The following is a 22314-nucleotide window of genomic DNA, read 5'->3' on the forward strand; positions in this document are numbered from 1 at the left end:
TGCTCGCCAAAGCAAGCTCGAGTGGGCAAACCAAAGTCGAGTTTTGGTGAAAAATATTTTAAAATGTCTGTAATTGGGTCATGACCTTTCATATTTGGTCAAGGTCAAAAAATTATGTCAACCCCACATACCTTTTATTCCCATCATTGATGCAAAATTTCATTCCGAAAATTCCCGCCGGCTCCAAGACACAGCTCGGAAATTGGGAGAAAAAGAAAAGGAAGAAAATAAATTAATGAAAACACATAAGTGGTGGTTTCGTACTCCGAATTTTAGCCTCCAGATTGAAATCTTTACATTGTTGCTTATAAGTTGTCGATACGATGCGACAACCAATCCTCCCTTATCGGCACCATTGCCACAACGACATCCAGTGCAAAAATTCACCATTTTAATAAAATGTTAACAACAATGCAGTGCACGTGTTGTTTCCCTTTGTTTGCTTGTCCTCCAAGAAAGCACGTCACAATTGTGGTGACGTCACAGGTGCACTCTCATTTCGGCGTACTATTATCACGTAATAACAGCCGTTCACAAGCATTGTGACCGCGGATCGTTTGTAAACGTTTATCGGAAAAAATGTAGTAAAATTTACCTGCAAGGCTCGGAGCGGTCGATTTTGAAACGTGAAATACACCGCACGCTCGACGCAAACAACGCGGCGAGCCGTCACGGTTCTTTGGGAGTCTCAAGATGGCGGCGCATTGACTTCAACATTCACCGGTGACGGCCGATCCAATGAGCTTAAGCGTGAAGGCCTTGCTTCCTCAGCTCACGGTTGTTGTCGATCGTCAAACCGGATCGAATTCGAAGTTCTCGGGAAAATAATAATAATATGGTTTTCGAAAAAGTTATCGCAGTTTAATAATAACGAGTTTTACCGGGATTTTACGTCTGTATTACAGGTCTCGCCAACGTAAAACACCGCGTGACGTCATTGATGACAAGGCTCGTAACCTCTCGCGCCGCCACGCGCGCGCTTGTCCTCACTTCCGGGAGAAGCACGAGAGCCGATTCCTCCAGAGGGAGCGACGTTGAATGGCTGCCATTACCTGGTACGGAGGTTTATGCTTTGCTTGGCTTCCGTCGACACGTGGTGTGTTGCCGTATTCTCAGTCGGCGGGCGTTGTTTACCTTTTATAAACAAACGTTCGTGACGTCCGTGCTCCTCTGAAATCGGAGCGAATCTGCGGCGCGGAATCTGCCGACAATGTGTTTACACTGTTCAGTGAGTTGAGTGACGAATCGACATGTTTGTTTTTCAGGGGATTTCATGAGGTAAACTTCGTGTGGTTTTTAAACCCGAAATTGAGAACTGTCTATTTTGACAAATCTGAAGTTGGATTTCTAAATGTTGATTCCTTTGTTTCTCATTTTAAACTTTCTTTTGTCTTGGTAAACGTTGTTTACATGGCCGGCATCATTTACCTCATTTACGTGTCCCATCCGTGTCCAATAAATGGTCTTTTGACCCATCGTGCTGGTGTGACACCTCCACTCCAACGGTCCACATCCTCCTCAAAATAAAATATCTTGAAATAAGAAAAAAAAAAAATCAGGACAATAATACGTTACAATTTATCTTTATAATACATAGATATTTCCTGAACGCATGACTTGCTCTTTGTACACCACCGCACACACCACCGCACACACCACACACGCCACGTCCACACACCATCGCATACACCGCCGCACACATCACACACACCACATGCACACACCACCGCACACACCACCGCGCACGCCACATGCACACACCACCGCACACACAAGGTGCTGCATCTGTCGACACCACAGCCCTCCGGAGCACCACATATGCCTTGTATGTTCGGGTGGTGGGCTTGGGATCCCAGGATCCTGAGTTCAAATCCCACTCGGCTATTGAATTAATACCGGGTGGGGTTGACTCTGCCTGTCATCCTTCTGAGGTCGGCAAAATGAGTGCCACCATGCTGGTATCCTGCGTCGGAGTGGCGACACGTCCAGGAGACCGCTTCGGCAGCACCGACGCTCTGCACAGAGTATGGTCCTGATGGATGGATGGATGGATGGATGGATGGATGGATGGAGCGCCATAACTGCATGCCGGCTGTCAATGGAGAGACTTGTACGACCCACCCGTTCAAAGTTGACAAATCATTTGCTAACGAATGGCTGTTTTCATCTTGTTTGAATTTGTGCAGGCATTCGAGATGCCAGGACTCGGCCAGAGAGCTGGAGAGAGCTCGGTTGCCGTCTGTTCCGCTCGGGTTTGGAGACTATCACCCTCTGAAACCGGTCACGGTGAGTTCCCCTTCCCGGTTGTGTCCGGGTGGTGTTTTGATGGCTGTGTCCCCGGCTGACCGATCGGTTGCTTGGATTGTCCTTCACACTTCCTTTCAAATTGCTGCAAGAGCTTGTGAGTAGTTGCGCAAACGGGTTGCTTTCGACAAAGACGGGCTCTATTTTCGGGGAACTTACTTTCTCGTACATGTGTACATACATTTATGTCCCTTAAGAGGAAGTTCAAGCCTGGTGTTGGCTTCGTGGTTAGGGTGGCGGCTTGGGATCCAAGGGTCCTGAGTTCAAGCCCCGTTGGCCGCTGATTAAAAATACATCAGGAGGTCGACTCAGCCTGTCATCATTCTGAGGTCTTATCGGTCCCGGTCCCAGACGATGTTGTTTATCATGACTGCTGCTAGGCATCCTTCTTGCAATCGAAGCACCCTCATTGTACTTGCGCCAAGAATGAAGATTGTCACAAGCCGAGCCCTTTTGGACTACCTCCAGGATGCTGCTGCTGCTGGTGTGTGTGTGTGTGTGTGTGTGTGTGTGTGTGTGTGTGTGTGTGTGTGTGTGTGTGTGTGTGTGTGTGTGTGTGTGTGTGTGTGTGTGTGTGTGTGTGTGTGTGTGTGTGTGTGTGTGTGTGTGTGTGTGTGTGTGTGTGTGTGTGTGTTGTTACGGCTGTTGAAATTCGCAAACCACCATTCAGGGCCCGAAGGTGAGATATCTCTAAGTACATGTGTAGTTAGCCCCAAACCCGTTGTATAGAGGGAATTTATGTGATTCATCCGGGCTGCGACGCTTTGAGATAGCCGTTTTTCTGTTCTTTCTTTATTTTGAACCAACCACGTCTCAACCGCCATCACACAACAACCACCATGCCAGCCATCGTCACCAACTGCAACCACGCTCCAACCCTCGGACAACAACAACAATGCGAACAGCCACGACCTTTACCTTCACAACTCAATCCCACATCATCGCATCACCGCCATTCCCAAACGGCACCATAACCATCAAACCACCACCGAAAACCCTCCACCACCTTCGCCTCTCTCCTTCTACGGCCATTCCCGCACCACCTGTGAACACTGAGCGTCGGGCTGTCTCGGGCCCGTTCGGCGATTGGTGCCGAACGCACCGAGCCGCGAGCGCAAATAGCGGCCTTTCTGAGGGAGAATTAGGATCAAGAACGCTACACGCCCACTTCCCCTACGTCCAATTAGCAAGCGCGGAGCGGCTTGGCCCCGCCTCCAGGCACGTCTGTGTGAAATCGAAATATGCAAATTCTAGGATCAGGGGAGATTCACGCCCCCCTTTCCTCCGTCCAATTGGCGAGCGTGGATCCACCCCCGAGGTCATCCTGATCTGGATATTTGCATATTTTTTCTCCTGCCGGCCTATAAAACGGCGAGCGCAAGGCGAATCAGGGCAGGCAGAGCGAGTTGAGTCATCGGTGTGGCAGAGAGTCTTGTCAGGTGGCGAAGTGATCGGTGTGTCTTCGAGTTGGGTTCTGGAGTCGGCTGAGAAGAGTTGCGGGAAGAGGCAAAGGAGCTCGGGTCCAAGGCGAGAAGGTCGGCGACGAGGTCGCGGTGTGGGATCGCTCGGCGCGGGACCCAAGCCAGCCAGCCATTCTCCTCCCCCAGGGCATCAACAATTCCCCCTTTCCCCGTGCTGAGATAGTGCAAAAAGGGGGCCCCGTTCCCTCCCCACTCCAACCGTCGTGACAACAAGACCCGTCAAGGAGCACGGAGTCGGAGCACAGCCACGCGGCCACATCTGCGGCTCGTCCGCCAACGCGTCACGAGGACGCGGGTAGGACCCCCCCGGTCTTGCGGGCCTGGCCGCTCCTTCAGGTCACGCGAACAATTCGCCTACAGGCCTGTCTGCCCCCTTGTCTATGAGGGTGGCTTCTTTCCTTTGCTTTTGAGTAAATGTGTGTTGGCGCCGTCTGTAAAGTAGAACTGTATGTGTTGCCGTGTGTGTGCGTAGTCGGTAGTAACTCTGCGTCGTTGTTGCTTTTGTTTTGGTTGCTATATGTGCATTTTGACTGTTTGTCTGTATATGTGTGCTTTCCGTGTGCTGGAAAATAAATGTGCTTTGTGTGAACTGTTTTCCGTTTCGCTTCGTCCTTTCTTTATTGACCCTCCATCCTGCTTCACGTAAAGGGTTCGTAGTGGGCTTAATACGCCCGATAATTAATCTGAACCGTCGAGGCCGACGATAACACCGCTCGGTTATCACTGAAGCACGGAACGGACCGCTTAAGCGGTTCGTGTCCGGAGTCGACCTGCGGCGAGGTACGATCGCCCGGTTTACCATCCACGTGGGTACTTAGGTCGGTCGAGTTTGGCGAACAACCCTATCCTACGCGGATGGCCGATTGACACGATTATGGTGAGGTCGAAAGGCCCACCCGTGACTGGCTCCGGGCAATAGTTCCCGGAGGGTCACGACTGAATTGTCCGTCCGGTGGGCGACGCGGTCGCGATTCGAGTGACGCGGCTGTCCGCACGCCGGCGGGCACGAATTCGCAACTATATATATATATATATATATATATATATATATATATATATATATATATATATATATATATATATATATATACATATATATATATATAATACATATATATATATATAATACATATATATATATATAATACATATATATATATATAATACATATATATATATATATATAATACATATATTTTATTTATATATATATATATATATATATATATATATATTATTGTAGATTCTTGCCCGCCGGCGTGCGGACGACCGCTTCGAGCCAATGGCGGCCGCTCTCGCCCACTGAATGGACAATCAAGTCGCAGCTTTCCGGATCAAACGCCGAATTGTCGATATACCTAATTAATCGCGCGGGCAGACTACTGAGAGACTGTTCCTCAACGGGGCCCGCTTGAAATGAGCTGCTTAAGCAGCTCGCTTCGTTTTGGGATAACCGTGCGGGGTATTATCGCGAGGCCCCCTTGGACCCGATTGTATTATCGGCTATTTAAAAACCAACTATTATTCCGAATGCAATACGACAGTTCAATGGAGGGACAGGACACAACGAACAGGTTTACATTCACACAAGGACATTTATTATAATAAAGTACGTATGCAGGCATGCACGTGTGCAATTAAACAAGGCAAAACACGTATGCAATTATACAAGGCCAACACGCATGACAGGAGAACTACAACCGTTCTACACAATCACTTCACAGTTTTTACTACTTACTTGACATGGCGCCACATCATTCATGCAAAGAAACAAAGGAAAAACCCCATCAAAGACAAGGGGGTAGACTGGACCTCTTGGGGTCTTTATGAATCACGGAGCTGTGTAGACCGCAAAAGCTCCGAGAGGCCGGGCTGGTTACCTTCACCCTCGTGGTGACTCGCTAGGGCGACCCTCGACATCCCCTCTCCAGCTACCCACGGTTAGGCACGGTATGGCAGGCTGCGCGCCTTGGCTCCGCTGCGCTCCGATTTCTCCAACTCCACCACCCCTCCGTCGACCAACGAGAGGCTGACAGACTCCACTGCACTCCCAGACCGCAACTCCCAGACTGTAGCTCGACTCCGCTCCCAGACCTCCACAACTCCACAACTTCTCCTGACTGACACAACTCAACTCCGGGCGACCCTCTCCTCAACTCCACCTCGACGTTTCCACGCGCCCGCTTTACAGCCCAGTCGCCCCTCCCTTGCTTCCCGCCCCTTCCAGCAAGCGTGGGAAACTTCCAGAAGAAGGGCGTTTTTTCTCTTGGATCGGGCCTTGCTTTCCCTTTTTCGGAACCCTCATTGCGTTTGGTTCCGCTCGCAGGGTTTGTCGTTGGGGGGGGGGGGGTGAGGCCATCGTCCGTTCTCCCCCGACGAATGCCAGACTTCTCGCAACCGTGTGCCGAGGTGGACACGCGGTGGTGGTTACGGTGGCTGGCGTTTTGTGGTGGTCGTGAGGGTGGTGTGGTTTGGCAGTCGTGGTTAAGGTGGTTGTCGTAATGGTGGCGTGGCTGGCTTTTTGTGGTGGTCGTGAGTGTGGTGTGGTTGGGCTGTTGTGGTTAAAGTGGTTGTTCTGAAGGCGGTTGTGGTGGTTGAAATGTGGTTGGTCAAAAATAACGACAGCAAAAGAAAAACAGCTACCTCAAAGATCACAGCCCTGTTACACGAATAATTTCCCGTTAAACATCAGTGGGGAAATCTCTCTGAACACAGACTTATCGACATAACTGATCGAAGGACCTATATGGTGCTCTGTGAATTTCCACAACCGTAACAATATATATATATATATATATATACATATATATATATATATACATATATATAAATATATATATATACATATATATAAATATACATATATATATAAATATACATATATATATATATAAATATACATATATATATATATATATATATATATATATACATATATATATATATATATATATATATATATATATATATATATATATATATATACATATATATATATATACATATATATACATATATATATATATACATATATATACATACATATATATATATACATATATATACATATATATATATATACATATATATACATATATATATATATACATATATATACATATATATATATACATATACATATATATATATATATATATATATATATATATATATATATATATACATATATATATATATATGTACATACATATATATATATATATATATATATATATATATATATACATACATATATATATATATATATATATATATATATATATATATATATATATATATGTACATACATATATATATATATATATATATATGTACATACATATATATATATATATATATATATGTACATACATATATATATATATATATATATATATATATATATATATATATATATATATATATATATATATATATCGAGTCGTATTATCTTGCTTTGAACTTTTTTTTCATCTCTATACAAGATCGAGGCTCATGGAAGAGCAAGATCACCGAGGAGTAAGGCAGCGGGGCAACTCTTCGACACAAGCAAAGGAGAGAGATAGAGATAGATGGATGGAAAGACACTGCAACCTGCACAGTAGGAGGGTTTTGTTTGAAAACATTAATGGAGGTAATGTAGATTGTGGGTAAGGTTAGCAGATCAGGTGATGTGACTGGTGCACTGTCTGTTTTGAATCCCATCAGAGATCGAAAGCGAAGCATAATTTGAGCCCATTTAGGGCTTGTTTGGGAGATCCCCATGGAAGGCCGGTTGTTGCAAGCTGAGGGGCGGCATGGCAGTCCCGATGAGGCGTGCTTGCCTCGGAATTCTCTTCAACGAGTTGTTTCCTCGTACTGTCAATTCTACCTAAAACTGCTGTTCTGATGGTGTGCTTGCTGGGGATGCGTCATCTTAACTCACCGTCCTTGGAGTCATGATGTAAAGCCAACCGTCCCATTTGCATTTTGGTAGCAGATGTTGAAGATGTCAGGTTGTTTCTTTAAAAGGTGTCCATCCATTTGTGTACTGGTGTCCTGGCTAAATTCTCTGCTTTGAGGATTGAATGTTTGATATAAAATGGACAAAATATGAATGTTAATTGTAAGAATAGGGTTATTCCAGTGAAGATCCCGATTAGATTAACAGGTGAAACTCTTCGATTGTGGATAAAGCACGGCCGTAGTGAGCGAAGTGACCTCCCAATGTCTAGTTTCCCTGTATTTAGAGTTTTTGCTTTTTTTCGGCCATCCATTTACATTTCCCCGTCATTGTCTCTAGGTGATCGAAACAAAGAGATCCAGAGCTGGAGGTCCTAAGGGCAGCATTTCATCTTCGTCATCTTCATCACCGTCGTCGTTTCTCGACCCATTGTCACAGATCCTGGATGGCTCTGATCCTCTCTCTCAGCTTGCCTTGTCCATGCCCGTTCCCTCCTCAAACATCACCGCTGACTCCTCGATTGGAAAGGGCAAGGTAACCTCGTTTGTTTGCATTTTATTACATGCTGGGTTTGAAGTAGGATTATTTTCTTTAACCTACCACGTCATCAACTAGAACGGTACTCAACAAAGCATATTCCTCTGCCAGGCTGAACAGTTTACGTTTCGTATCCCACTAACAGGCCGGATCTGGATCCGGACATGAACCAAAATTTAATCGGCTTGTTCTCGTCACCTAACCAATTCGTCCACCTCGTTTTGTCACAAGTCGTCCTTCTCTTCTGTTTCTTCTAATGACAGAAGTCGTCGTCTTCTGTTTCTTCTTCGATTCATTGGCATTTCCCACTAATGATATGTCAAGCCTGCAGTTGGCTTAATGGTTAATGTGGCTGGCTTAAGGTCATACGATCTTGAGTTGTAGCCCCTGTCGTGCCATTAAACAACACGAGGTGGGTTGAATCGGCATGTTATCTTTCCGAGGTCGGCAAAATGAGTACTAGCTTGCCGGGAATGGGGCACTACTGCATCAGCGGCACAGCCGCGCTCCCAGCGATGATGCAACCAGCAGCGACAAGCTGCACACGAAAATTTTTTTTTTAATATATCCACAGTATTGCTTCCCATGTCTCGGAGGGAAAGCCTGTTGAAAAAAGGACTCCAATCGTTCACTGCCCAGAACCCACGAGTCATGACATCGTACAGCAGCCGTTTGCGAAAGCTACAGGGCAATTTTGTTCCTGAACGTTGTGCGTTTCTGAAACCACTGAAAGTGAAGTCATAAACCTGTGTGCAGGAGAACCGGCGGAGGCAAGACTGCGAGCCGGCCTTGGGTAACGACTTTGAGCCCTGGGCCCACAAGCGTCACAAAATTCTGGCACGATACACCACAAAAGAGAAACTTTCCATCGTACGTGCATGTTTTGTTTTTGTCTTTCTCTTCTTCTTTTCTCTTTTTTTTATTGTATTATTTTTAATTTTTTTTCTAACATTCTGCAGGACACACAATGCTCCATTCAGACGGAAGCATCACTGCTAATTTTATTCTGCATCATGGCAGGGTTTCTTACCTGGATACATGTATATATGTGCAAGCCATTTATTAACCTCTTCTCCTCTTCTTTTCTTAGAACTTTTGCTTGGGTTTGGATAAAGGTCGAGGTACGTCGCTTGTGTTTGCCATCGGTTACTTTCTCCTCTGATATTGTGTTCTTGATGCATCTTCATGTAGAGTACTTTTTTTTACTTTTGAATCCAAGGAGCCATATTTTCAGTGAGTATTATGCATTGATTTAATTTCTCTGATTCATGCATGTGACAATGGGTCATTCAACTCGAACAAATTGCCCCCAAAATGTAATGTTTGAGGGCTCAAACAATGTGGACTTGAGGGCTGGGAGATAACTGGTGGAATCGTTTTTGTAAAATGATGATCAATGACTGATTTTTGCATGCACGCACACACCGGCTTGACGTTCCACCATTGTAGACTGGCGGATTGAAGCATTATACGAGCTGGGCACTCAACATGCAAACGGATGTGACTGGCATCGTGTCAGAAGATGTTTGACAATAATTTGAGAGAGTCGAGCTGATCGAAGGGAGTTTTTACAAAGTACATGATGACGCGACGGACAAGTTGATGAATGATGCATGAGACGATTGGAATCTTTTGGCTGGATCGAGGTATGCACGCTCGTCTCTGAGCTGTGTCCAGCCTGGGTTCGAATATCGAACCAGCTATAAATGGTCATCGTGGTTTTTCGCAGTTAGGGCGAGGGATCATTGTGTGTGACGTCCCTCAGTTGTACGTTAAAACTGGGCGTCCCGTCTGCCAGCATTAGTTGGTGGATGTTAAAGATCCCACGGTGTCCTTCGTGAAGTGTCGGTGAGCTATTTCCGGCACCTTGAACAAATTACAAATTCCTCCTCGAACATATTGTTGTGGGCCGGGGTTCGGTGGCGATAAATGACTATGAGGTGGAGCAGTGGAGTCGTCTCCCACCGAACACCCGGAATTTAGGTCATGACTCTCGGACAACTCCAATGGTCACGGGTTCCTTAGAGGACCGTGGTCGCCAATATTTTGATGGCGTGTGGTAGGGTCCACTTGCCTAATTCCAATTTACCTAAGTACTCACGCCGTCCAACTACCGGGGAAACCACTCCCTCGGCCGACTTTGTCCGAACCGAGTCGCTGTGACCGACTCAGATCCGGCGTAACTGAGCGGAAGTTCCCAAAGCCGTACCGGACCAAATGAACAATTTACGGCACGAACAGCTTTACTATTTCTCAATACACACCTTTATAACGGCCAATGAAGGAAAGCACGAACACCGAACTGGAACTTTTAACGGGGGTTTTATTTTACATTACTCGGGAGGGAAACAGAGCAGAGTTATCATGAATAAGAAATGTAATTCACAATGTAAAAGGCACTTAACAATTCTACTTATCAGACTGGCCCCACACACACACACACACACACACACACACACACACACACACACACACACACACACACACACACACACACACACACACACACACACACACACACACACACACACACACACACACACACACACACACACACACACACACACACACACACACACACACACACACACACACACACACACGAACTAGACACCATTGGGTCTTTATTTCGGACTTTCAGCTCAGATGGCAGGGGCCTATTCGGGTACCTCCCCGCCTTGTGCGGTTTCACCGGACCTGTATTTGTGGAGCTCGGAGTCCGTGACAAAAACGGGGATCCCAGCTCGAGCGCTCCAACGCAAACCACCATGGTGGGACTCGAACCCACGACCCAGACCAAGCCGTACTCACCACCAAGACCACAGACCGCAATCGCCACGATCCTGCAGAATGCACTCGTCTGCCCAACCCCACCCCTCTTCTTGAGGTGGGAGGGGTTTCTTTTCCTCGCCACTCGCCTCCTGGTTGGACGGTCGGTTGTCAGGCGACTCGTGGCGGCCCTTCATTGTTCGGGCCGAACATTCCATTTGGCTAAGGCGGAGCCAGCCCTGAGGTGACGAAACTTCCGCTCACGTCCATGGTCCCGAAAACGTGCGTAATGGCGACCGGGTTGAGTGTGGGACGGTGGCGTTGTTGTTGTTGTTGTTGTTGTTGTTGATGAGGATGTAATAAACCTGTCTATAAAATAACTCGTAGCACACACATGTAATTCCCATGAGACAAATGGGATGGATTCCAACTCTAAACACATACTTATCGATATAACTGAACTACGGGTACTCTGGCTGCTTGTCTGCACAAGGTTTCCAAATCCGTAACAATACAATGGGCACTGCAGCAGCGGAACAGTGGAATAGTCTCCAGCGAAAATGATGCTTCCCCAGTCATGTGCTGCATTTGGGAAAAAGAGAACTAAAAACCTGGATCTGCAACAAATGTTCCGATTTTCAAGTTTTGTAAACTTTGACTTGAAGTACAAGTCTTGGAGTCATTGTTGAAGTTTTAATTATTAAAAAAAAAAATATATATATATATATATATATATATATATATATATATATATATATATATATATATATATATCAATACGGAACATTTGAAATGCCATATCAATGATGCAATCTGCCCCAGAATGGTTTGCGTGCATGCGCAGAAACCCCGAGCAACAGCTGCCAATCAAACGCCGAAGTGTACCATGTGTGTGAGATGAGGACTGTGAGCTTAAGATGCTCACAAAGCTTCGAAAAGAAATTAAAAAAATATTTAGGAAACGTACCTGAGAGAAAGGGGGTGTGCCTCTGCACAATAGAGAGCTGGAGAACTTTCTCAGCTCTCGAAGACCCTTATGTTGGGAATGAAATTAGTCATTATAAAATGGTCTGATAGAGGGGAAACTCCTTCGCAAATTGGACGTTCGCTATCCTTTTACTTAACCGGTCAACGATCCGGGAGGATACTCGAGCACAAGGCAAGAAGTCACGAACATGTGAAGGGATCTGCGCCGATGAAGTCCAAGGTAATTACCAAGAAAATGAGTGCAGTGATCACTGAGATGGAAAAACTTTTGATATTGTGGCTCGAGGATCGGACGACAGAGTCGGCGTTTGTTGATTATTGTGTTGCATACTCTTACGGGCATTAAGGTACAATGACTGTTTTGTGGGCTTTATTGTCACGTATTGTCTTGGTTTTGTTTTTCGATGGCATTTCTTACATGATCCTGATCCAGCATCCTACGCTCCAGTTCAGGATTTTGTTCCCTCCCACCACCTCCTTCTCTCTCTGTGTCTCTCTCTCACGTGCTTGCCCTCTGGGTGGTGTCTAACTGCCTGCTTGTGCCAACGTTGAATTAAATTCATGTTTGTTTTTTTTTGGCAGATACAGCACTGGATTCAGTTCCTCTAAAATTTACCGGGTTTGGGTTCGGGTTTGGTTCTCGTCGCACATGGTCTGTTATCGAGTGATCATCTGACTTTCATTGAGGACTTATTTTTCCAAACTTTCCCAAAACACTCATGAATATAATTTCGATAAGGAGCTCCAAAAGAAGGCTCTTCTTCCCTTCTTCAAACATCAGGAAACCACATCATTTCCTTCAATAAGAAAAGGAACCTTACCAGCCATGTATGAAACCCAGCCAGACGTCAGATGAAGAGGCTCTGCCTCACTGTCTCAGTAATCTCTCTAATCGTCACCAAAACCTCTCGGGCAATGACAGGCGTTACACACCGCTATTTTTGCTGAGTACAGTATGCATTTACATGCAGTAATTTTATTAAAATAAACATTTATGTATGTTCTCCATTTACTTATTAACCTCCGCCATCGATGGTGAAGGAGGTTATGTTTTCACCCCTTTCCGTCTGTTTGTTTGTTTGTTTGTCTATTTGTGTCCAGGATATAGCAAAAAGTTGTGGACGATCCAGATGAAATTTTGTGGTCAGGTTCGGTGTGTGACAAGGACGAAATGATTCGATTTTGGTGAAGATCCGGATCCTGATCCGACTTCCACAACTTTTTTTTAGTGATTCTTCCCTATTGAGAGATTGCACCAAAATGATATATGGCACGGTATCTCAAAAAGTTGTCGATGGATTCAGACGAAACTTCGTGGACACGTCGAGTGTGTGACGAGGAAGAATTGATTCGATTTTGGTGAAGATCCGGATCTGATAAAAAATTTTTTAGGTGATTCTTCACCAGTGAGTGATTGGAGATGGATTTTCAACTCGAGTATCCTCAAGAACTAAAACTAAACTCGAGGATGTTCTACCAAATAATGACTATTGTACATATCTCCTTTTGGGTGGTGATCAATTTGGCATGAAATATATAACATCATTTTTACACCTCCCACCTCGCCTCCCTTTTTCTTTTTTTTTAAGTGGTCGGGCTGAAAATGATATATAGCATGATATATCAAAAAGTTGTGGATGGATTCAGACGAAACCTGGTGGAGAGGTTGCGTGTGTCGCAAAGACTAATTGATTCGATTTTGGCGAAGATCCGAATTCAGATCCGGACATGAGAATTATTTAATTTCTAAAGTGATTCTTCACCATTGAGAGATCGGGCCAAAATCGATATAGTACTGCATAGCATGATATTTCAAAAATGTATTGATCCCGATATGTTCTCGTGGATCAGGTATTATGTGGCCGAGGTAGGTATGCGCTCTTCCGAGTGCCCTTCTGGTTTCGTCACTGTCATTCGCATTAACTTATTCAGACATATATTTATGTTCTTTATGAATTCGTCATTCGTATGTCTTTAATATCCACTTTAGTTTGGGTTGATCGAATGTTACCACCCAGGAACGCATCCTCAGTTTTTAGCTCGCCTGTTCGAAGAACAGAGAGCTATAGCGATACCCCCCGGCGTGAGCGTGAGTGTGAAAATGTTAAAGTTTTTGGTGCAAGTTATTTAGACGCTTGCCATTCATTAAATAGGTGTACTAGGATGCTGATATTTGGCATGGAGGTTCCTTTGGGGTATATTATTGATGTAGTGAAGTTGAAATTAAAAAATAATTTCAAATGTTTTAAATTTTTGACCTGTTTTGAACTTAACTTTTTTGTAGCACATCAACGTTAAAGTTTTTGGCGCAAGTTATTTAGACGCTTGCCATTCATTTAATATGTGCACTCGGATGCTGATATTTGGCATGGAGGTTCCTTTGGGGTATACTATTGATGTAGTGAAGTTGAAATGAACAAATAATATCAAAACTTTAAAAAAATTTTGACCTGTTTTGAACTTAACTTTTTTGTAGCACATCAACGTTAAAGTTTTTTCCTTTCTCATGTTTTTATCTACCACACTATTTTTTACTGATTACAAAATACAAATACATATATTGCTTTAAAATTATTTGGATCAGACTTCACTGCAATGCTTTATAAAAAATATTATTGGACAAGTCTTTTAAAAACGATAAATGTATAAACAGGCGAGCATTGGGTGGCTTTGACAACCAACATTATGCCAATGGGGAAAACGTTTTCGATTTGCACTTTTTCGCAAAACACTCGACTTTGTGGGAATGCATGTGGGGTGGGAAGTGCATGCTGTGGGGGTTGTTCGAAATATATTGTTTCGTTGTGGGGCCACACTATAAACTAGATGGGGAGCACTCGGGTGAGTGCAAAACCTCTGCCGCCAATACTGTTGGGTCACTCAAGTGAACCTTATATCTTATTCATTAAATATGATGTCAACAGTGCTGACAGTTATAGTTCTTTTCTCCAACATTTTTTTTTGGGGGGGGGGGGGTTGGAAATCACTTAAAACATGTAGAAATGCAAAAAAAAAAATTTTTCTCTAACAATTTTTTTTTGGGGGGGGGGGGGGACAAAGTCCAAAATCTAATGGCATGATCCTTGGACCACACCTAACCCCCCCCCTCCACCAAGTTTCGTCGAAATCCGTCGGAGTTTTTCCGTAATACTGTTCACAAACAAAGAAACAGAAAGGGGTGAAAATGGTAACCTCCGATCTTCGATGGCGGAGGTTAATTAAACGACATTTTTTTCCATCTATCGCTAATTGGAGAAGTGTGGGTGGTGTCTGTGTGTGCGCGACTGCCGGCCACCGCTCGCTTGTAATTTCAGGAAATGGTTGGAACCCGGCGCCTCACAGTCACGGATATTTCTCGTATTTCCTTCATTTCCGTGAGAACAGTTTGCATCCAGGAATACAAGAAGTTTGCGTTGTTGCGTCGTTTCCAAAGTCCCGTATTGCTCATACCCTTCGCCATTAACTTTTTCTGAAATCGATTGGTTACTTTGATCGCTGGTGTTCATGAGTCTTCAACGCCGTTCTATGTTGCGCCGATGCAAATCCAATGCCAATTATAATTCCCCAACCATATGTAACAATACTAAACTGTTTGTGTGGTTTTTTTTTTCCACTAGCCACTTGTAGAGCTGGACAGGGGAATGTGATGTCTGAAAAAATGAGGAGTCGTCTGGAAGAGCTGGACGACTTGGAGGAGGTAAAGCACACCGTGGCTCGAGTTTGGAGATGGATTTTCAACTCGAAGATCCTCTAGAACTCGAACTAAACTCGAGGATGTTCTACCAAATCATGACTCGTGCACAAATCTCCTTTTGGGTGGTGGTCAATTTGGCATGAAAAATATAATGTCATTTTTACACCTCCCTCCTCCCACCTCACCTCCCTTTTCTCCCTCCATCTTTCCTTTTCCATTTTTTTTTTCCTTTTTGGAAATGTCCTTGATTCCATCCCTTTTTCACTTTTTTGTTGCAGTCCATGATGCAATGTGGTTGAGGCTCCTTCCATTTTATTCGGCCGTCAAAGTCATTGGTTCATTCACTTATGGGCACGATTTCTTTTCTGGCCATTTTTTTTCTTTCTTTATATTTCTTCTATTTTTACTTTAATTCTAATTACCTCCCTCTGAGTTTGATCTTTACTTTCATCTCATTAAGTTTAACCTTTCGGTAAAGTCGCTCGTTTCTGACTGCTCCAAATGTTGTGCCGCTTTTGAGATCATGTGACGCGTGGATAAGAAATTCTGTTCGGAAATGTTCTCTTTAGACGTTGCTCATTCTCCTTTTGGTAGTTGCTCTGCTGATCTCGACATCACTGGTTGAGATTTCAGAACGTGTATGCGATGTTCTCTGTTCAGGGTTCTCATCGTGAACTGTTGAGCCTCACGCAGCAGGAATATGCCGGCCGCATCAAGGAACAGGACCAGGCCCTGCGTGAGGCCTGGGCCACGGACCAGAAAGTCAAAGCCTTGAAGATTGTCATCCAGGTTAATAGTTTGGACAATTATGTTATTACTCATTTTGGAGCAAGGCAGTGGTTGAGAGTGGTCAACCCGCAGGCTTCCCTTTGGCCAGTAAAAGGCAGTCACTTTTGCTGTAAAGGTTTGTTGTTGTTTTAGTCGGTGCACGAGGAGGGTAAAGGCCCACAGTCATTCAGAATGACCCGCTGTAAGCAAGGAATATAAATCAACCGCGATGAGTGAACTAGCACGACATACAGACCAGACCAGGTGAGGCAGGCATATCCCCACCTTAAAAGGTAATTGATGAACCAGCTGGGTTTTTGGCAACAATCCCAACAGTGATGTAGCAGTTCTCCTGCAAACTCGGCTTCTCAAAGCCTGGGGTTCAAACCTTTAACTCAACCAGCTTCGATGGTGTAATGGTTTGGAAGGTCATCGCTGAGTCTGGGAGGTCGGCGGTTCAAACCCTGGCCAAGTCATACCATAGACTTTTAAAAATGGTACGTGCTGTTTCCTTGCTCGACACTCGGCATTTACAGGCATATAATATGGACAAACATCCATGGGTTGGTGGTAACGATGCAGGCTTTGATGAGCCTCGTCACCTCCTCCTGCATCAAAAACTTCCTTAGAAGGGAATATATTATTTATTATAACCCACAACCTCCGATGTCAACTCTGCTTTCTCACCAATAAGCCACCACTTTGTGCCATAATAATTAAGCCTGAGAGACTGAAGATACAATTTGTTATCATTTGTCTTGAGATGGTAAATCTTGCTCCCTTCCACCCTCCCCCAACCCCCAACCTTCCCCTAGTGTTCCAAGCTGCTCTCTGATATGTCTGTGATACAATTCTACCCAAGCAAGTTTGTGCTCGTCACGGACAACCTGGACACGTTTGGTACGAACTATTTGCCCAGTGAATTGACTTGTTTCATTTTGATCACTTCTCTTTGCGGAAGGGACACTTTGTTTTGTGCAAAGGGATTAGAGTGACTCGTTGATGGCTATTCAACTCAGTCATCACCCCAAAAATGGATCGCCAAATGGTCTCGCACTTTGCTCCAACTATTTCCATTTTGTCACCGGTAGGTCGCTTGGTATATGAGAGGATTTTGAGTATGTGCACGTCCGGCCATTCTCCAGGCTCCTCCGACTCTTCCATCCCGTCACCTGGTGAGTAAATGGCACATCGATTGAAACCGCCGAGCTTCATTGTTGCGTTTGCTTTTGGCAAGCCGAGGGTCCAACGACCCTGAAATTTTGTCCCACCAAATGGCGACCGAATCTTGTATTTCCACAAAACGGGTTGTTCATGTGATTGCGATTCGACCTCGAGCTCTCCAATACCTCTATTTATGGATATGAAATTGCATTGATCTGTTGTTTTAGAATGCCGAACGAACTCTAACCCCACTGCACGTTCCCTCTCTAGATCCCGTTAGTCCCAATGATGTTCCGGACTCTGCAAAGGAAACGTGTCTCAACTGGTTCCACAAAATAGCTTCGATCAGGGAGCTTGTACCCAGATTGTATCCTTGTCACGATTATGACCAGACGAGGGGAAACCAAAGTAATTGTGACGTTCTGAGGCTTACTTCGTACTCGGTTATTTGGTGATCATCATCATCATCATCATCATCATCGTCATCTCTCAGTCGATCGGAGTGCTTGGTTTGAAAGCTTAACATTTGCACAGCTATGTGGAGGCAGCAATACTCAGATGCAGCAAGCTTATCAGTGCGGAGTACGTTGTGGGCTGTCACCAATCACGATCTGCCCCTCCCCCTCAAAGTGTGCCCCCCTCCTCTTTGGACCCCGTTCCTTGCCCCCTCCCTCTTTCCACCTTTTTCAGAGCCATCTACCCTTGGCCTGCCTCCTTTTCCTCACCCCATCCTCTTTTCGATACCTTTGACACTAATTGCTGCTCTTATTCTGTATTGACTGTAAGTGGTGAAAGTTCCTTGTACTGTGTGTTTCAGTGGCTTCGCCGAGGCTCTGCCCCGCCTGGCAAACATCGCACGTGGAATCGGGGATCCCCTTGTTGCTGTGTATGCCCGTGCCTACCTTTGCCGGGTATGAGTCTCTTGTCATGGTTCTTGAGCGCATGACATTGGGAACGATGGTGACCATATGAAAAAAACGTATGGCATGGGAATGAAAAAAAAACATACCGGACAGTGACCCAGGTTTGAAGACAGAGTCGATTACGTGATGAAAAGTGGTAAATCAAGAATGATTAGCAATTGAAACTTTATTAAGTTTAATATTGGAATTTCAATTGTTTCCTCCCTCACTTTCAAAGAGTTTCACCAAGTCTGGTAAATTACGTTGATGGTTATATTGATTGCAAATGTATGACGGGCCTCCGGTTATCTGTCGTACTTGTCACCATATGTGACTGCCTGTGTCACCACAAGGTCGGGGTGGAGGGTGCTCCTCACCTGCGGGAACTCCTCACACAAAACTTCTTTGACTTCCTGCTCACCATGAAGCAGGTTGGTTTGACCTGCATCAGGTAGTCCCGAACTCGTGGACGACAATCCTTGGTGTCATGCTTGTGTAACTCTCTCTCTCTCTCTCTCTCTCTTCTCGGTCTTCTTGATGTGTGCAGCTGCACGTAGACTCGGTGCAGAACCTGCTTGCTCTGCAAGGGTTGGACATGAGTACTTATCTTACTTTGTACTCTCCTGCGATTGACTGGATACTGCAGTGTGTTGCGTACCGCACATCTGAGGTCCGTCCCATTGCTCTAGGCTACTTTTATTTTCTTCTTCTTCCTTTTGACAGGAAAGTGGAACAATCAAGGTGTTTCTTTTTTGGTGTGTCAAATGATGAAAAGTTGTTGATGAGGTGTGTGGTTGGGTGGTTGGTCAGTCCAAGTGATGTCACATGACATTCAGCCTTCATCGTTTGCGTGGTAATAATAACAATAGCAAGTATTGGTACATTCAACGTACACCGCCCCATACCAAGTAAATAAAAAACCCAATCATTCAGTGCACGACATCTCTTTGCAGCACATGGAGTCGGAATTGTGAGGGAGTGGTGTACAATAATTGATTGATTAATTTCATCATGAAAATAAGCAAATAATCGTAAAATAATTTAATTTATTCGTTAATTGGCCAATAGCATACCCAAACCACCACTGTTTCATCCGAATCTGTAACTTTTTGAAAATTAAGTAATTAATCGAAAAATCAAATAATTAATTGATTAATGAATAAATCAAAAATACCCTTTATAGCCAAATCACTTGTTGATTGTCACGTCCAAATATCAGCTTCCGAGCTCAAAACATGCCCTGAGATATTGCCCGGACAAACGAACAAGAAAATAAACAAGCCGGTAGGTGGCGATGGGTCACCGAGCATGGAAACTATAAGATGTAGAGCAAAATGGATGTCATATAGCGGATAGAGAATCACCTTCAGATTATGCATGTCAAATCTCATCCAGTTCCATCGAATGATAACTACTCGGTATCCGTTTGAATGAAAAGTACCAAAAATGCGGTTTGAAATTGGAAATCCCCAAAGTTCGAGCGGGTGCTGTGGGTGAACAAAGATCTAAATCGAAAATCCAGCTCGATCGTTTGTGCACAATGTATTCCACACGATTAGTGTGAATTTTCATGACCATCCGACCATAAAACTAGGAGGAGAAGCATTTGGCGCAAAGGCACCTCCAGCTCTCGCATATTATCGATTTTTGCATTAATTGACCTTTGACCCATGACCTAAGCGAAATTGGTCAATATGTCCTGAGGCAAAGTTGTAGTACTCATTGAGTACCATGAACCTGCAAAGTTTCATTCGTATCGATGCACTCACCTGGTCGCTAGGGGGCCTTCAATTTTCGCCAATTTTCGCGCATACCCTAATTGTAGGGGGCGCTGTTGGTAAAGTATTCCATATGTCACAAAAACCGGAAGACATTTGATAGAGCATCACCTGTAGATCATTAGTGCCAAATTTCATCACCCTACGTGGGATAATGGCTTTCGGAATTGATTTCGCGTGAACGGTACCGATTTTGAAGGTTTTTCGGTTGTTGCTAGGGAACCAAAGCGTCCCTAGCAACCATCACAATTTCCAAAGCACTAGGTCATAAGATGTACCTACCACCCGAGTTTGGTCAAAATCCGCCCACGTTTACTACCAATTATGCTGATGACAAACAAACAAACATCCAAACAAACATCCAAACAAACAGACAGAATTACTGACAATAAGGGTCACCGATTTCGGCGACCCAACAAACGGAGTGAAAACTGAGAACTCCCTTCCTTCGGCACCCAGCGATGGCATCGTGCATCGCCTGGATATGGAATTGGGAAGGAGCGGTGTTTCATATTAATTAATAATAATAATAATAATAATGAGTTTATTGTCAAATACATGCGATGCGCATGCAATGAGAAGTACTTTTAAAGTGTGTGCCTAAAAATTACAATGAATAAGAAATATATTTATTGTGATTAGTGTCAAAAGCCCTAAAACAACATTTTGATGATTAAAAGAGTGGCATGGTTTGAAATATCCATATCCATGCTTTAGATGCTCATACAAAAAGTTGAGACATTGATTCATTGAGGGGGTAAAGGCTTGTCGATTTCAGAGGGGTAAAAACTGTGGTGCAAGTGATGACAGCTGGTCTTGATGGAACGTCTTGATGACGTTTACCCGAGCTGAGAAGTTAAAAAAATGTCATGTGTGGGTGGAACTCCTCTCGGATGATTGCTTTCACTACTCAACTGGAGGGCAGGCTCTTGATGGAAGGCAGGTTGCACCCAATAATTTTACAAGCAGTCTTTACGATCCTGTTGAGTTGGGATTGGTCGTTCCACATCGAGCTGCCATACCAGATAGTGAAAGACAGTTCAGGACACTTTCTATTACTGCCCGATAGAACGAGATCAACAAAGGATGGCCGCCAACGAAACTTTTCAACCTTCGTAGAAAGTACAACCTTTGCTGAGCTGTCTTCACAGTGATTGCTGTTTATCTCTCACTTAAGATCATTGGAAATATGTATGCCTCAAAATTTTAAAGTGACAATTTCAACGTCGGCATCATGATTAATCAAGGGTTGAACGGGAGTTTTGTTTTCACCCTGTCTGTCTGTTTTGTCTGTCTGTGAGCACGATATCTAAAAGTTGTGTGCGGATTGGGACGAAACTTGGTAGATGGGTTGAGTGTGTACTCAGGACTACCTGATTCGATTTTGGTGAAGACCTGAATCCAGATCTGGATATGAGAATTTTTAAAGTGATTCTTCACCATTGAGAGATGGGACCAAAAGTGATATCTAGCATGATATCTCGAGTTGTGACAAAACCAGGTGGATGACTTGGGTGGTTGACAAGAACAAGCTGATTAGATTCTGGTTCAGGTCTGAATTCAGATCTGGTGTATCAGTGGGATACAAAACTTAAACGGTTCAGCTTGGCGGAGGTATGCGCTCTCCCGAGTGCCGTTCCAGTTTCCTTTGTCTTTATGATGTTGAGTTCGTGATTGTTTGGAGAACACCGTTCGACAAGTTTTTCTGACTTTATTTTGGTAATTATTCTGGAACAGCTGACGTGTCCTGATTCTTGAATAAGAATGCTCCAGGCAGTTTAACCAACATTTTCAGAGTTCCAAATCACCTTTTCTTTCATTTAATATACTACAAGTGCGTCGTTAAAAACCGTGCCTTGTCCACAAAAGCACACGTTCCGCCAGACCGAGGAAGATTCCGCTCGCCCTCTGCGGCGGAGATGAGGGAGGAAAGACATGGGCAGAGCATAATATACATTTTACATTCAAACTTGGATACCTCACAGTA

General features: G+C 44.3%; 1 protein-coding gene across 3 annotated transcripts in view; it reads left to right on the top strand.

Moving 5' to 3' along the window:
* The first annotated feature begins 894 nt into the window (after nucleotides 1-894).
* Nucleotides 895-22314, top strand: part of VPS35L (VPS35 endosomal protein sorting factor like) — a 38192-nt gene continuing 16772 nt past the window's right edge. The window contains exons 1-14 of one of the 3 annotated variants that reach the window (XM_085862526.1): nucleotides 895-1055; nucleotides 2187-2286; nucleotides 8068-8262; nucleotides 9022-9135; nucleotides 9356-9386; nucleotides 15639-15718; nucleotides 16376-16504; nucleotides 17299-17383; nucleotides 17575-17658; nucleotides 17918-18014; nucleotides 18182-18229; nucleotides 18465-18558; nucleotides 18903-18980; nucleotides 19097-19219. In XM_085862526.1, the coding sequence (XP_085718652.1) occupies nucleotides 1039-1055; nucleotides 2187-2286; nucleotides 8068-8262; nucleotides 9022-9135; nucleotides 9356-9386; nucleotides 15639-15718; nucleotides 16376-16504; nucleotides 17299-17383; nucleotides 17575-17658; nucleotides 17918-18014; nucleotides 18182-18229; nucleotides 18465-18558; nucleotides 18903-18980; nucleotides 19097-19219 (1275 nt within the window). In that variant the 5' untranslated portion in view covers nucleotides 895-1038. Of the gene's footprint in view, nucleotides 1056-1107; nucleotides 1279-1931; nucleotides 2025-2186; nucleotides 2287-8067; nucleotides 8263-9021; nucleotides 9136-9355; nucleotides 9387-15638; nucleotides 15719-16375; nucleotides 16505-17298; nucleotides 17384-17574; nucleotides 17659-17917; nucleotides 18015-18181; nucleotides 18230-18464; nucleotides 18559-18902; nucleotides 18981-19096; nucleotides 19220-22314 lie in introns of those variants that run through there. The other 2 variants (XM_085862528.1, XM_085862529.1) reach the window with 2 other exon arrangements.

Source organism: Eptatretus burgeri, chromosome 17, assembly GCF_056783735.1.
Source record: "Eptatretus burgeri isolate ZD-2024b chromosome 17, Ebu_testis_v1, whole genome shotgun sequence".
NCBI classification, from domain to species: domain Eukaryota; kingdom Metazoa; phylum Chordata; class Myxini; order Myxiniformes; family Myxinidae; genus Eptatretus; species Eptatretus burgeri.